The sequence below is a fragment of the Caretta caretta genome, chromosome 5 (genome assembly GCF_965140235.1).
Source record: "Caretta caretta isolate rCarCar2 chromosome 5, rCarCar1.hap1, whole genome shotgun sequence".
NCBI lineage: Eukaryota > Metazoa > Chordata > Testudines > Cheloniidae > Caretta > Caretta caretta.
In genome coordinates, this window is record NC_134210.1 from 44,872,049 (window position 1) to 44,884,955 (window position 12,907).

A 12,907-nucleotide genomic window follows, 5' to 3' on the forward strand; every position below is an offset into this window, starting at 1 on the left:
TTTTTAAAAGTTCTTTTTAATTTAAAAAAAAATTTCAAATAAGCTTTTTTATCTCTTGGTGTACTTTTTTTAAAAATTGTATTCCAATAACATGGATGTTTGCTAGTTTAAGCTTATTTAACTGTTTGTGAATGTTATGATCTGTAGCAACTTTGACTGTTTTTGAAGTTTGAGAGCTGTTAAGGATTTCAGAACTTAATTTCTTAATTGCAAAATCAACTATAAACAGTTTTGTCTTTTTAAAGCATGTTAATGGGTTTTCAAGAAACATTTCTTTTATATATGGATAGTGTAAGCTGTTACAGTTTTAATGTTTAATAGACCAATGAAGTTCTGCCTGTTTGAAATTACAATGAATTTTTACATGTACAAAGTTTTAGAAATCTAACTGCGTAATTTAATAAAGTTTGTATTAAATTTATTTAGTTCTTTGGCAGATACATCTTTAGGGCATAACTGGTTGAGGGAAAATTTTCATTTTTATTAAATGTTTTTCTGTGTTTGGGAATTTGTCTGAGAATTTCTGAAGTCTGTCCTGCAGTAATGTATGGACTTCATATCTATTGTATGAGCTGGTCTGTTTATCTGTTGGACATGTGACATTCACTCATGCTCCACCAGAATATGATCTGATAGTCGTGACAGATTTGTTAGTGGAATCTGGTCAAATGACTGACGATGAGATTGCAATTACAATTCTCTTCTTTTGACAGTGTTTTTAGCTTATATTTTCCTGCCAAGTAGGTGCTGATATAATCGTTTTAAAGATGGGTAGGTCGAAGCAGAGTGATTCACTTAACCCAAGATTGCACAACAATCAGATAAAACTGAACCTAGAAAACCGAGAGTTCTACTTCACTGTTCTATCCAGACTGCCATATTCCTAGGTCTAAAGGCTACCTCTAAAACTGAACAGAAACCATGCTGCTCACTATTAACGTTTTCTGGTCTGCACAGTTTTTGTACCACTGACTATATAGCAACAGACGTAGTTAAAACAGTAGCACCCCCTACTGTGGGATGTTGGCACTAGAGAGTTGTGCTGCTTTTAAACTGCTACAGCTACAAACTGTCGATATTCTAAGATACCTGCATTTTGATTTCTTCTCTTTTTGCAGCGTGGTGTTCTGACTGCCTTTTCTGGCCAATATTATCCACCCACTCCTCTGCCTGGCTACTTGGCAGAACATTTTTCATGATTGAGTAGATCCTGTGAGTCAGTGATGGGACAAACTGAGCAGGTGAGTGCTTCCCAAAGGAGAATGTGAAAAGAACAGGCCTGTACCAGGACCTGTAGTAAGGGAAGAGTTTTGATTTGCAGATCTAGGGCCTGATCCTGCCCTGGCATAGATCATTTCTGAAAATGGCCTCTGTGCAGAGGAACCTTTCTGGCTAGCAGAGAGCTGTGGTGAAGGCCCCGCACCAGCCCAACTCCACTTCCAATCCCAATCCCTGATCTGCCTCCTATGCCAGGAACCCCGCGGGAGTGCACGGCGCTATTGATATTCTCTGCTCTCCAGGAACCAGAGGGATCCATGGGAAGCAGAGAATAAGGCAGAGCACTAGGCTAACTTACACCGCAGGGCCTGCCTGCCTCCAGCCTGGGTGATGAGCACAAAGAGGGTGAATGCCTCAAGCATAGGAATAGAGTAGCCATCAGTCTCCAGGGTCTCAAGGCTGTAGCAGCACAGCTCTCTTGAATGTGGGGAGCCTGTAGATTTCCAGGTGTAGCCCAGCTTACTCCTTTTTCTGACTGAACATTTCTAGCCTCCTTCATTGCAGTGAGAGCTTTAAAAATAGAACTCCCTATAATGTTCAGTTTGTCACACTAGTTTTTCCTACAGTTGGCCTTCTGGTCCCATGAAGCCGATGGCCACAGCTCCTTCAATTCTATGGCAGGCCCCTAAATATTTTGTAGGGGCAATGCTGCCGGGTCTGCCCTGGTGGTGACAGGGCTGTTGTGAGATCCCACTCAGATCTTCTCACTTGGACTCTGATGCTCCTTCTGAGGCCTTGTTGAAGTCACTTAATCTCCTGGTCTTGTTTCCTATCTGTAAAATGGGGCTAATCAACTTATTCTGAGTTTTATCCACAGAACCATCCTTCGTCCTTTAAAACTGAAAGACTTAATAGAGCTACTGGCTCTTGTACTGAAGCTGTTCTTGCAGTGCAAATCAAGGGGAATGGTAATATTTAACCTCTAGAATATTTATACCAAGGAGGAATGTTGTTTTTCCAGGCCATCAAAGGCAGAATTTTGCTGTTGCAGCAGTGTAGTCCCCAAGAAATGTATTGCACAGCACCCCAGCTTGCAGCCTGGCGCAACTTCTTTCCCAAGCTAAGCGCAAAGACACTAACCCGCATTTTACTGAAGACAGCCCTGGGGGCTAAATTATGGACCCCTTCCTCACCCCCTGCTCTGTCTACACTACAAAATTATGTTGACCTAACTTGCAGTGGCATACAGCCACCGCAGTTGTTAAATTAATTGTGTGCGCGCACACTTGGCTCCTTGTGTCAGCAGTGTGTGCTCTCACCAGGAGCGCATGTGTCAATTGTATTGGCACTGTGGGATGGCTCCTGGAGGCCAGTAACAGTTGACATAAGCAACACGTGTCTACACTGACCCTGTCTCCACCTAGTTACATTGACTGTGACTCTCTGCCGATCAGGGAGGTGGTGTTACTAAATCGGCACAGAGAGGTGATTAGGTCAACTGGAGCCAAATTTAAGTGAAGACGCTTCCACAGCTAGGTCGACACAAGGCAGCTTATGTCCACCTAACCCTGTAGTGTAGACCAGGCCTCAGTGTCTGTGGTGAGCTTGGAAAAGAAGTGCCAGACTGCATGCTGGGGTGCTTTGTAATGAGCTCCTTTCTGGCTATACTGCTGCTGCAGTGGAAATTTTTGCCTCTGAGTGCCAGGAAAGATAACACTCCCCCTTGGCATGAATTTGCTGATTAAATGTTACCATTCCCATGGAGCTGTACTATGCTAACAGCTGCTCTACAAAGTGTCTGAAGCAGCTTTCAATAAGTATTCATTAAGAAAAATGTTAATTTTGGCTTTGCATGTCCATGCAAACATGGCAATCATCTGGGAAACTATGGAACTGTAACAGTGGAGAGGTGGTTATTAGTACCCTTAACTACTGGTCAGTGGTGGGACCCACACTTCTAGCTATAACCACTCCCTGCCCCCTTCTCCATTTTGCAAGAGACAAACAAGACCCTGCGCTGGATGGAATTTTCCTAAGCAGTCTATTTCAAATTTTCCCTGAATTTGTGTAACCAAGAGTTCTTCCTTACTTCCCATTTTCAAACCGAATAACATGTGGTATCAGTTGTGAGAAATGTCTTCAATTTTCAGCTATTTTACTCTTGCGGAAAATCTGAAAAATAAACACTTTGTACACAGTCAAATTTTTGTGACAGATGTCTGCACCGTAGTTAATACCATGACTGAACAGCATCCATGAGAGAGAGAGCCTCAATCTTTTCAAATCCTATTCAATGTTGAGTGGACAAGTAGAGAGGAGAGGAGCCCTGCCTTGGCAAACCAGTGGGGGCCCAGTTGAGCACCGCTAAAAAGAAACTTTTAACCAAAGCTTTTTGACAAAATGTTGTTGCAAACAGATCTAGCTGATGTAACAAAGTAGCTGGTGAAAGTACTAATGGCAGCCCCAAGTATTCAAAAACCTTGAGTCAGACCTCAAAATCATGATTGGCTTAAATCAAGACGGTTGTTTTAAAAAAAACCCCAACATTCTGCAGGTCATCTTTGCCTTGTTTCTTAGCCGTCAGGGTGTACTCCAATCACATGTTCAAAGTTTGTCTCTACAACGATGAGTTATGGCATTTATGGGGACTATAGTGGGTCACAAATTGTATTTGAGTCAACAAGGTGACACAGTTGCAAAGGAGTCAAATATGCTGGGGTGTTCTCACAAGAGTGTCATCTGTAAGACACAGGAGGTAGTTGTCACGCTTTACTTGGCACTGGTGAGGCCTCAGCTAGAGTACTCTGTCCAATTCTAGGTGCCACACTTTGTCCATAGGAGAGCAACAAAAATGAAAAAAGGTTTAGGAAAGCTGATCTCTGAGGAAAGGTTAAAAGTATCTGTACATGCTCAGTCTTTAGTAAAGATTGAGGAGGGACCTGATAGCAGTTTTCTCATACGTTAGGTCTGTAGCAAAGAGAGCGGTGATCAGTTGTTCTGTATGTGCCCTGAAGGTAGGACAAGAAACACTGGGCTTAATCTGCAGCAAGGGAGATTTAGGTTAGGTACCAGGAGAAACTTTCTAACTGTAAGGGTAGTTAAGCCGTGAAGTAGGTTTCCAAAGGAGGCAGTAGAATCCCTGTCATTGATAGTCTTTTAGAACAGTTTAAACACCTGTCAGGGATGGTCTTGGTATACTTGGTCCTGCCTGAGCATGGTGGGGGGTGGCTGCTAGATAACCTCTCAAGGTCCCTTCCTGCCCTACATTTCTATGAGGGCTAGAAACTTACCTTCTCTAAATGAAAGCTTAGATTCTTATGGAATCTCTTGACCCCTGGAGCTTAAAGAAAAGCAAACTGTCATGAGACTTGATAAAATCGTGAGTTGGCAATGCTTTGAAACTCAACAGTTATAACTACCTCTTGACATTTTAAACTTAAATATAAAACCAAGTAGCCTGCTATGTTTGAGATGTGTGAAAAAGTTTGGCATTTTTGGGACTTTGGTGGCTTAGCTGGAGGAATTTACAGAAATGTTAGGAAAGAAGGGCCAAACTTCCACAAGGAGTATAGTACTGTTTCCTCTGCAAAAGTTAGTAAATATAATCCTAAAGAGATGCAAATTTCAGCTCTCGTGTAAAGCGAGATTGTGCCAAATATGGAGACTAAACTCAATCCTTTAAGTGTAAAACAGGGATTCCAATTCTTCACTGCAAAATCTCAGTGCAGCCTTACCTCTGAATTTACAACTCCTATTTCCAGAATTCTGCATATTCCTATTAAAGGGAAATCCTGGCTGCTTGGGTTTGATGATTTGTACTTAATCTTCCTTGAAGGTCTGTGTGGAACTGAAGCTTCTGACATCTATTTACAGTGGTATTTTACCATTTGTCATGTTAATGAAAGAGTTAACAAATTACTTGTGGCACTGACCATGAGATCTTTGATCCAGGGGTAATCACTTGGTGGCCATTGGAGAATGCAAAGTGCTTTTCAGGGGGTACTTTCATTCAAGTAGAATTTACCCTCACAACACCTATGGGAGAAAAATGACTAGGCCCATTTTACAGCTGTGGAACTGTAACTTGGATTTTACCTTGCCAAAGCCATAGTACAGGAATACAGCTCAGATCTCTTGACTCATTCTGAGTTTTATCCACAGAACCATCCTTTGTCCTTTTTAAAACTGAAAGAAGGTTTCAGCATTTCCACTTTGATGCAAAGGTTGGAAGAATGAAAGTGGGGAAAATTAATTCTGCTGCTTCGTTTGTCCTGCCATGCTTGCCCAACTTCATATCGGCCCCATGCTCTGTATCCCTTCTCAAGCCTGCAAGGGTGGAGTCAGAAAGTTCCCCTCTCATTTTTCTTCCCCAAATGAGTGTTGGGTAATGCTGGCAAAATGCAGACAGGGTGATGCAAGTTTCTAAGTTGGTGTGTTAGTGACCAAATCAGCAACCAAATCCCAGCAATCCGCATCCATAATATATCCCCCTGGTAGCTCCAGCTGTAGACTTTACTCCTCACATCCTCTGTGAAAACTGTTGAGCACTGCTGCTGATGCAGAACTCCTGCCACATTCCACCCCATTGATGGCAGCTTCTCCATGGCTGTGTATGCAAGTCTGGATAGTTACATGGCCGTGGATTTGAATCCTCAGATTTCTCTCAAGGGGAGTAAAAGTCACCATCTGCATAGGTCGGTGAATTCATTAAGGAAGTGTGTCTGTACGGACTTGAAGAATAGAAACTAGGTATTGTACAGAATGGGGCTAGGAGATTGAGGAAAACGCTATTGGTGTGCTAACTTTTAGGCTATGAGGGGACAAATTTTCCTTGGTGTAACTCTGACACCAATCCAGATAAATTTGACCTGGTGGCAAATCTCAAAAGATGATGATGTAAGCGCCAAAGCAGCTCACTTACTGTGTGTCCTGTGGCAGCATCGCGAGTGGCTTAACAGTTCAGTTCTCGAATGGCAGTCCTTGTCACAAATAGTGCAGGCATACAGTGCACCACCAGAGGATGAAGCTGGTGCACTACTAGTGCTTAAGTCTTGCTGTGCTTTCCTCTCGCAGCCATGTCTTTTCAGCCTCTGGCTCCCTGGCATAGCGCAGGACTCCCACATGCTAGCTGCATCTCCCCACTTGTGGGGTTGATGTTGAAAGTTTTCAAATCCTTCTTGCAAACGTCCTTGAACCTGAGCTTTGGTTGGCCCAGTAGCTTTGGCATCGCAAGTTCTCCTCATAGGAGATCCTTTGAAATGCGTCCATAGTCCATCCAGTGCAGATGACCAAGCTAAGGGCAACATCTGTGTTTGCATGTAGTGATTAGACTTGGCAATTTTGCTTTCTCAGGTGTCACTTTTTTTTTTTTTCCCCAATGAGTGGAAGGTGTTTAGCTTTCCTCCATGCCTGCTGCAAGTGGGCCAGGTCTCCCCACCGTACAGCAGCGCATGGCTGGTAGACCTGTATCCTGATGTTCAATGTTAGTTTCCTGTGATTCGACATGTGCTCGGTCAGTTGACCGAATGTGGTAGCTGATTTTCTGATGTGAGAATTAAGTTTGATAACTTATCTCGAGATTACTAATACGGTTGATCCTAGATCGCAGAACCTTTGTGCACAACTTCTAGCATGGTTTCAGCTATTGATATCTCTGGTGCAGCAAACATGTCTTGTGCCATAAACATCGTCTTTAGACGATTAGTCCAGATTCATAACAAGTTGTCACAACACTACTGAAAAGTTGTTGAAGCTCCTCTTCATTGTATGTGATGAGCCCTGTGATGTTGGTGACTGACTTTGCCTTTTGCTCTAAAGTGTGCAATGCTGAAGAGTTTTCCATTTGCTCTTGGATGGAGATGTATGACCTTGGGGCTAGATGAGAAGCGTGCCAAAGAGGTAGAGAAGAAAAGACCGAAGAATCCCTGTTCGACACCCCTGTGGATTAGATTAATCCCCATCATACTGTACTGTAGCCTTCATGCCATCATAGAAGGATTGAATCACAGTGAGGATTGGGGTGGGGTGGGGAGCCAATTCTTTCTAGCAAGTGAAAAAGACCTTTCTTCTGCCCAGGTCAAAAGCTGTTGTAAGATCTATGAAGGCCACACAGAAAGGTTTTTCCTTGTTCTTGACACTTTTCTTGCAGTTGCCTCTATGCAAAGACCATGTCGATAATAGATCTACTGGCATGGAAGCTGCACGGACTCTCTGCATAAACATGTTCAGCAAGAACTTGCAGTCCTTTGAGAAGACCCTGTGCGAACGCCTCTCCAGCAGCACTAAAAAGAGAACTTATTCTGCAGTTGTTCCAATCACTTCAATCGCCTTTTGTTTTAATACGTTTTGATGTTCATATCCTTTATGGCTTGTGGTACCCTATCTTCCCCCCACAAGACATTGTGCTGATGTTTAAGCACAACCAGTCCTCATTTGGCCTAAGGTGTCTAATACCTTAGGGACCAGCCATATTCCAAGATTTTCTGCCAGGCTGCTGGGAGATGAGGGAAAGAGGCATTTCCTAACCTTTGGGGAACATGATCGGACTCCTGAAAACTCCATACTCTCTGCCCCCTCCCTCCATCTATGTTCCTTAAGAGGACTAATCTCCCCAATAGCCGTAATCACTCTCATTAGGAACCCACATGATAGTGTGGCTGATGTGATTAGGCCCTATGATGGTGTCCCCTGAATAGACATATCACCTGCACATTTACCAATGTGATATATGCCATCATGTGCCAGCAATGCCCCTCTGCCATGTACATTGGCCAGACCGGACAGTCTCTACGTAAAAGAATAAATGGACACATCAGACATCAAAAATTATAACATTCAAAAACCAGTTGGAGAACATTTCAATCTCTCTGGTCACTCAATTACAGACCTAAAAGTCCCAATTCTTCAACAAAAAAACTTCAAAAACAGACTCCAGCGAGAGACTGCTGAATTGGAATTAATTTGCAAACTGGACACCATTAAAATTAGGCTTGAATAAAGACTGGGAGTGGATGTGTCATTACACAAAGTAAAACTATTTCCCCATGTTTATTCTTCCCCCCTACTGTTCCTCACACGTTCTTTTCAACTGCTGGAAATGGTCCATCTTGATTATCACTACAAAAAGTTTTTTTTCTCTCCTGCTGGTAATAGCTCACCTTACCTGATCGCTCTCATTATAGTGTGTATGGTAACACCCGTTGTTTCATGTTCTCTGTATGTATAAATAGCTTCTTACTATATGTTCCATTCTATGCATCCGATGAAGTGGGCTGTAGCCCATGAAAGCTTATGCTCAAATAAATTTGTTAGTCTCTAAGGTGCCACAAGTACCCCTGTTCTTTTTGCGGATACAGACTAACATGGCTGCTACTCTGAAACCTCTCTTAATGCTGCTTTGAAGATTTTCCAAAGTGACACTCAAATAGGCCAGTGCAGCTCCTTTTAAGAACAGACTATTCTACGTGCTGATTTGTACTCTGAACAGACACAGACAAGCACTGAATGTTTAACTACATAAATGACTTCCACAGATGGAGCATGCAAGTAAGAAGATATGTGATTAACACTGCTTGCCAGGAATTTTGGAGAACTGAAGAGCTAGAGCCTTAGGCCATGCCCCATTGTTAGCAGAATTAGTTTCAGACATTTCTGTGAGTAGACAGCTGGATTTTCATGGATGAAATTAGAAGGAAAAGTTAGACTAAATCAGAAACAATTCTCAGACTAGCCCATTAGGGAGTGGTCTGGAATAGTCCAAGGGAAAGGGTGGGACCCTTTCCTTGCTCACTAAAGACACTAAAAACTAGACTGGAAAAGAGCGTGAGAAGAGCTACCCATGGGGAACAAACCTGCTGTGACAGGAACATAGACTAGATGACCTAAGAGTTTGTGTCAAACTTGGACTTCTACAACTCTGAGAACCACTGATCATTTCATGCTGGTTGCATCCTTTGTTTTATGTGAGCGCGCACATGAAGTAGGCGTCCCAGTTCATAGCCAAGCGTTTGAAAATTGCTTGGCCTGCTGCCTCATGGAGTTTAATTTAAAAAGACAGTGACGCCCCTGTCTATTTTAATCATCTTTTTATTTTCATATTTACATGAAGTCTGACAGTTATATCAACCACAACAAGCTGCAGTGTGCACTCTTGCCCCCCCCCCTCAAAAAATCATATAAGGATTTAAAGTATTGCTTTACTGTTTGAAATAGCGACATCAGTTTGCTTTCTGTGTTAAATATCTCCACCTCGAAGCTGCTGAGCTTGAAATTCCTGAAAGTCCTCGGGGATGGTGTCTGAAAACAAGAAAATAAGCAAAGGTTAGTCTTGTTCCTGGGTAGCTGATGAGTGTTTAGAACTAGAGCAGTGTGGATAACTGGGAACGAATAACTTATTGGCTAAATAATGCTGCCTTTTCTAATCCGAATTGCCTCTCAGCAGAATGTGGAAGTCCCGAGCTGAATTTTTAATATGCTGAATCATTTCTATGAATAACTTTTGAGCTGCAGACCATTCAAGAATTGGGCACATTATCCCTTTGCACTGTGTGGAATGCACAAGAGTGATTGGTTGTGTAACAAACCACAGCAGGGAAAATAGCGAATTTTATAACTGAACAAGCAACTCCCAATTTCCTGCCTGTGATGATTCAAGCTGAAGGTATTTGTGGGCTAATAAAGGCTGAGCAGCCAAATGAACTGGTTGTGGCAATGGAGTGGAACCAAAATACACTCTCTCCAAGTCAGCTGAACATTCACGAGCAGTTTTTTTTCCCTACTGTTTGCCCCAAGTCATGAAGAATATGTCTCTCTCCTAGTTTTAAATACCATGCCAGATTTATCAGTCTGTGGCCACTGAGAGCGAGGGAGGGAGTGGGTTAAAAGTCCTTGAAGTTGACAGTGTCAATTTCTAAATCACATTCGTCTGAAAATGTCCTATTACAAACTGCACCTGAATGACTGAACAGGAAAAGACAAGAAGGCAACAATTTCTTTGTTTTTGTTTACTCTGTGCCTTTGTCAGAACTTCGCCGGTTCAGCTGCACGGCTTCCTGCAGCCAGCCAGCGTCCCCTGTTTGGGTGGGCTTTTCACACAGCTACAGGCACAGGACCCATTAAAACAATATAAAATCTTTAAAACCTGGCACGTCAATGGTGCCAAAATCACTGTAGTTCGTTTGGTTGGAAATTGACTCGTTTTCAAGTGAACAGTGTCCCCTTAAACCCTTGTGCCAAATCCCCTGGCTTCTCACTTGAAGCTCCTGGGAGCTGGTGCAAAAGCCTCCAAGGCACATAGCTGAACGAGCAGCCAGAGGCACTCAGCTGTACGGGGCTTCAGACCCATGCCTTGACCTAAGCCAGACACATGTTCCCCTCTGACCCAGTAACGCCAGCCTTAAGCCTTCAAAAATCATGAGTCAACCACAAATTTGGCTTAAGAATTGGGGGGAAGGGGAGCTTTTGATTTGCCATCTGTATTTTTTTAAGTGTTTAGGATTTACTTGGACAACGGATTCAAGTTTTGAACTGAAACTGTGAGGGCTAGACCGAAACTTTTTTTTTTTTTTTAATTTTTAAATGAAAGCTGAAATCATTTGATTCCAGCAACTGGGGCGTGAAGAAAGTATTGTGAGAAGAGTGTTACAATTGTGAGAGTTGGCAATGCTGCTATTTCCATAAGGGAAAGTCCTGCTGAATATGTGGAAATAGTGCTTTTGCTATGGAAGAGTCAGTGATGTAGCTTGGGAAGCAGGCCTGTTGCCAAGCAGAGCCAGTCGGTTTTGAACCATTTTTCTAAAAGTGCTAAAGCTGGGGGGGGGGGGGGGGAATGCTTTCTGGGAAAAATCACACTTCTAATCTTAACAACTCTCACTTCATGAAGGGGCCAATTACACTTGCCATCCTGGGTCTTTCGCTTGAATCACAACATTTCTGAGCACAGCAATTTGCTTTGTCATTGAAAGTAGAGGCAGAGCAGTTGCAGAAAGGCCAGCAGCTCTGAGAGCCCTGCTTCACCTATTCTAAGCTGGCAACTCTCATTAAACATGCAACATTTCACCTTGGCACTAGTTCTGGGCTGGAGACTTGGATTTAAATGTTTAATTCCACAAAATGTAAGTTACTAGCTCAGTCAGCCAATATTGCAGTGAGCAAATACTGACTGGCTTTTCTTCAGTACATGGGGGGGGACTATACCAGGGGACTGTTTAGTCAGGCCGAGATTGAGTCTGAGAAGAGAGAAGTGATTCGCAAAAAGAATGAAATCGGATGCATCCGATGAAGTGAGCTGTAGCTCACGAAAGCTTATGCTCAGATAAATTGGTTAGTCTCTAAGGTGCCACAAGTACTCCTTTTCTTTTTCTGAATACAGACTAACACGGCTGTTACTCTGAGAGAAGTGATTGTGTTCCACTGATGAGTTGATATGACAGAAATAGCCTCATGTGAACAATTCCTCCAGAAGAATTTCATGCAATAAGGAAAGGGTGTACTCATTATCTAACGGGGAAGTACAGCTGTGTGCACAAAGTACATGGGAGCACCAGGGCAGCGTGGTGGTTTAGGCGAGGTTGGGGGGACGCAGCCCAGGACTGTGTTTTTTGTAAAGTGTGCCCAAGTTTTATGATGTATTGTGTTACTGTTTTAAAATTAATTCAGAGATTTTCATGCCGACTTACTACGTTGGAGATCTGAGTTCAGCTAGAAGGAGCCCTGGCCAAAACTGAAGAGGTGTAAAATGTCTAAATTCTGTCTGCAGATGAGCGTTCCTTCTCAGCTGTAGCTATAACTGTAAAGACCGGTACAAGAAACTGCCTTCCACTGACTGATTTGAGCAGCAGCAGTTTGGCTGGAGTGTGGGTTGGCTAACATCCCGTACAATGGATGTATGAGTGAATGCAATGTGTACTGGGGGACATAATATTTAATTGACCGAGGACAACGCCTCATTTGCTGTATGGTTAGCTCTGAGGTGGTGGTCATTTGGTCTTTTAGTAACATTTCTAATTGCACCTACTTGGTGTCGTTAGCATGCTCCATCTAAGGGCAGGACTATGCTGGCAGATTACATGTATATTGCAGATCAGGAGCAACAGAGCAGCTGAGCTGCTTATTCTACCTCTGGCAAGACACGATCCATACTAGGGCCGGCGTCAGGCACAATGTTTCACAGATTCATTTGCTGGTGAAAGGGAAGGCTGCAAGTTGTTTGGTTTTTTGTTTGGTTTTTTTTTAAAAAGAGCCCAAACTACTTCTCCTCTAATACAGTAAGTCATTTGATAATCATGAGCTGAGTCGCTCTAAGAGAAATGTTACCATTGCAGCGATATTTCAGGTTGGACCAAATAATGTTTTCCTGAGAGAAGCAGAAAACACCAAGTCTTCCTCCACGCATGGTAGTGTCTACAGTTACTCCAGAATCTGCCACCAGTTGAGAACCTTCATAAAATCTTGCCCTTCAGAATAAAACAAATGCAACCCCTGTCAGCGCTCAGATAGCCACTGTTGCTTTGCAAAAGTGTTTTTAATATCTATCTTTCTTCTACCTTGTGACAAGCTCCTTAGACTGGTCTCAGGACCATACCACCATCAACTTGAAGAGAAACCAGAGTTATAACTCTCAGCTGTGATAGGGCTGTGCCCGTGGGGAAGAGAAGGGGCAGAGTTGCTCCAAATTAGGCTAGCTTCTAAC

The 12,907-nt window shown here is 43.0% G+C and overlaps 1 protein-coding gene across 1 annotated transcript in view; it reads right to left on the minus strand.

The window, feature by feature from the left end:
- Positions 1 to 9,285: 9,285 nt before the first annotated feature.
- THBS4 (thrombospondin 4) overlaps positions 9,286 to 12,907 on the minus strand; it is a 56,657-nt gene continuing 53,035 nt past the window's right edge. Inside the window, exons 21-22 of the mRNA XM_048849652.2 lie at positions 12,532 to 12,671; positions 9,286 to 9,513 (exon numbers count right to left, since the gene is read on the minus strand). Of these exons, the coding sequence (XP_048705609.2) occupies positions 9,452 to 9,513; positions 12,532 to 12,671 (202 nt within the window). The 3' untranslated portion in view covers positions 9,286 to 9,451. The remainder of the gene's footprint in view (positions 9,514 to 12,531; positions 12,672 to 12,907) is intronic.